Here is a 3,294-nt window from a genome sequence, read left to right on the forward strand (position 1 = left end):
ACGTTTATTTTTAAAACATGTAGAAGTCCTACCTGAGTCGCCATCTCCATCTTTTCTCTGCTCTCCCAGTCGGGATCAAATAATCAACCTGAATCAAGGTGCTTGTAGTTCTGGGTGCGTGTACTCACTGAGGGGCGTCGATCGGGGCGTGTCGATCGTGTACTGCAAGCTGCAGCTGGACCCTTCTCAAAACTCTGACTAACTTCCTCTGACAGCAGGTTACGTCAAATTTCATCAGCTGCATTCTCCACATGCTGCATGTCCTGTAGATCACGTTTAAACTGAGCATTTAAAGCTGTGTCACAGTCAATCACCAGAGGCAAGGGCGTAATCACCATCCTGAAAGTGGGGGGGACACATTTTTTAAAAGGTCTTGTTTTTCCTGCTTCGGTTGAAATAAGTGAGGGGGACAGAGAGCACAGATGTGGGAAGTGGGGGCAACATGTCCCACCCTGTACCCATGGGGGTTACGCAGGTTATCCAGGTGTCGTTTGGCTCCTCTTGTGTCCTGGCAACACTTCCCCACCTCTGGACCACATGAAAGGACCTTTAAAGTTGCGCGAGTCGAAAATCTTCAAAGTGAACCCTGAGAGGTGAGACTGGATTATAAATTATTTCTGGAGACACAGAGTGAGATTCTGGGAGCTGGTGGGCTTGGAGCCATGGAGGGGGACACGCAGAGATCCGTTTTTTCTTCATGGAGTGAATGTTTCATTATGAGGCGGATCCGTATGTTGGTTCCTGTGGGTTTTAAAGAAGAAATAAAAGAGCTGTCAAAACTGGCTGGACCTGTGGTAAGAGTTATTTTTTAAGAATATTCTGTCAGGATTACTCAATTCATATGTATCTTCTTGCTGGTAATAAGCATGTTATAGCCAAAGGAGTGGAGCTAAAATCTTTGTTATTAATAACTGCAAACAAATGTGTTTTAGCTTTTATTAATTTTTAACTTTTAGTTTATGGCCCAGCTCATGTGTGCTGCTGTGAGTTTCATCAGCACTGTTTTCTGTGGTCATCTGGGGAAGACAGAGCTGGCAGGAGTGGCTTTGTCCATAGCAGTAAGTCCAGTAATGTTCTGACAGTTTAGTGTGTCCAGTTCCACCAGTTTAACGTTTTCTGTTTTATCCACAGGTCATTAATGTTACAGGAATTTCTATCGGCACTGGTTTGGCATCAGCATGTGATACGTTGATTTCTCAGGTAGTTTTTAAACTTTAACATGTTTTCAAGAGTCAGAATAAGACTTGACTTTATRTGATTTGTTYAGACCTTTGGAAGCGGTAACCTCATGAGAGTTGGAGTCATTCTCCAGCGGGCAATCCTCATTCTGCTGCTGGCTTGTTTCCCCTGCTGGGCCATCCTGATCAACACCGAGTCCATCCTACTGGCTGTCAAACAGGAGCCGGAGGTAGCCAGGTCAGCTGGACTATAGTCTGCTTTATTTGGGGTGGGGAGTGGGTGGGGGGGGCACTTTGTTGTTGATTCAGTACCAGTACCATTCTAATCAAAAACCTCTCTGTAGGTTGGCTCAGTTGTACGTGAAGATCTTCATGCCAGCACTTCCTGTGAGTGTCTCATTTAAACTATTCATGAGTCCATGTAATATTAAATAATGGACTTAAACATGTAGAGAAGAGAGACTAAAGACAACAGCAGAGTGAGGAAACGTGCTCAGTTTGTGCTCCAGCAGGCTAAGTATAGCAGCAGAAATGAAGAACAAATCAGGAAACCAAAGTCTAACTATATGATTTATTAAAAAGGAAAGTCTTTAGTCCAATCTTAAAAGTAGACAGAGTGTCAGCCTCACGGACAGAAACTGGAAGTTGGTTCCACAAGAGAGGAGCTTGATAACTGAAAGCTCTGCCTCCCATTCTACTTTTAGAAACTCGAGGAACCACAAGTAAACCTGCAGTCTGAGAGCGAAGTGCTCTGTTAGGAAAATATGGAACAATAAGATGTTTAAATATATGATGGAGCTTGGTTGTTAAGTTAAGAAACAGTTATTCTGTAGTGTAAAGCCTGAACTGCTGAGTCATGGTTGTGCCAGGTTCTGATGAACTGATGGTCCATACGCTGCATGTTCTCTCTCTTTACTTACACATACAAATGTCCTTTTCTTATTTACAGGCCACCTTTATGTTTTCATTAGAATCACGGTACCTGCAAAACCAGGTATGTCATCTGCAGTCACATCAAAATATAACTCAATATCCATAAAATGTGTGATGTTAATTAGCTGCTGTGTTTGTTTGTTTGTTTGTTTGTTTGTACAGAAACAATGTACAACATTTCATTAACTTTTCACAAGGAGAGATGCATGATACCAGGTTATAACAAAGAATGCTACTTTCCACCTGCAGTCCCTGGACAGGTTGACGTAATCTTTTTTTCGTCACAAAGATGGCTTCCTTTACTCCTCTCTCAAACCTCAGGAAGCCATTTTTGTAAAGAAAAACTGTCCACCATTAAACAGAGGTGGAGGCCTTCATGTCCAGTTGTCCTCCTACTATGCTGTTATTGCAAGTCTGACTCAGCACCTTGTGAGCAAAAGGTGTGAATCAGGGCCCCAACGATGGTCAGGTGATGGGGCACATGACCCTCTATGAACAATAGAGCCAATCAAGCCTATTGTTAGGCGATGGCCCTCTTTTGCATGTGACTAACCTGTTTGTCCATGTGGAGGCAAGGCCTAAAAGGCTGAGTTCACCTGAAACTCATCAGACTAAAGAAGTCTCTTGGAGGAGAGACGAAACGTTTCACTAAAGAACCCGTCCAGAGGACCTACTTATTTTATAATTTTTGACAATTTTTTGGTGGTTTCTGGTCCCTCTATCTTGTTTTATTTAACTTTCTTGCAATTAATGTAAAATTATGATCAGATAAACCAGTTAATAAATTATATGTTTTAACTATTCTTTCCAGTTTATTTTTAAAAATGAAATCTATAAGGGTTTGAGAAGTATTAGTTATTCTCGTTGGTTTGGTAAACAGTTGTTACTAAAATGTGTCCATTTTAGTTCATCAGTTCTAGAAGAAAATCTACCAAACATCCACATACTGTGACTTCACTTTAAAACAAATTTTACATAAAGTTCAATGATTTGTTCCTCAAGTTGAGAGGCATTTTTGAAACTTTATTTTGTGTTGTTTTGTTTTATTTTAGGGCATCATTTGGCCGCAGGTTATCACAGGCTTTGTAGTCAATCTTCTTAATGCCCTCATCAACTACATTGTTCTGTTCGTGATAAAAATGGGAGTAGCGTGAGTATGTCTTTTTTATTTTTCTTTTTAGGT

General features: G+C 41.1%; 1 protein-coding gene across 1 annotated transcript; it reads left to right on the forward strand.

Annotated features, from left to right (window-relative positions):
- Nucleotides 1-343: 343 nt before the first annotated feature.
- Nucleotides 344-3,277, forward strand: LOC106527869 (multidrug and toxin extrusion protein 1). Its single transcript, XM_014022883.1, has 7 exons — nt 344-794; nt 957-1,058; nt 1,132-1,200; nt 1,268-1,416; nt 1,523-1,565; nt 2,128-2,172; nt 3,164-3,277. Exons 1-7 carry the CDS (start codon nt 663-665, stop codon nt 3,263-3,265), a joined length of 642 nt encoding a protein of 213 aa, XP_013878337.1. The 5' UTR covers nt 344-662; the 3' UTR covers nt 3,266-3,277.
- The last annotated feature ends 17 nt before the right edge of the window (nt 3,278-3,294 follow it).

The sequence above is a fragment of the Austrofundulus limnaeus genome, unplaced genomic scaffold, assembly GCF_001266775.1.
Source record: "Austrofundulus limnaeus strain Quisiro unplaced genomic scaffold, Austrofundulus_limnaeus-1.0 Scaffold345, whole genome shotgun sequence".
NCBI lineage: Eukaryota > Metazoa > Chordata > Actinopteri > Cyprinodontiformes > Rivulidae > Austrofundulus > Austrofundulus limnaeus.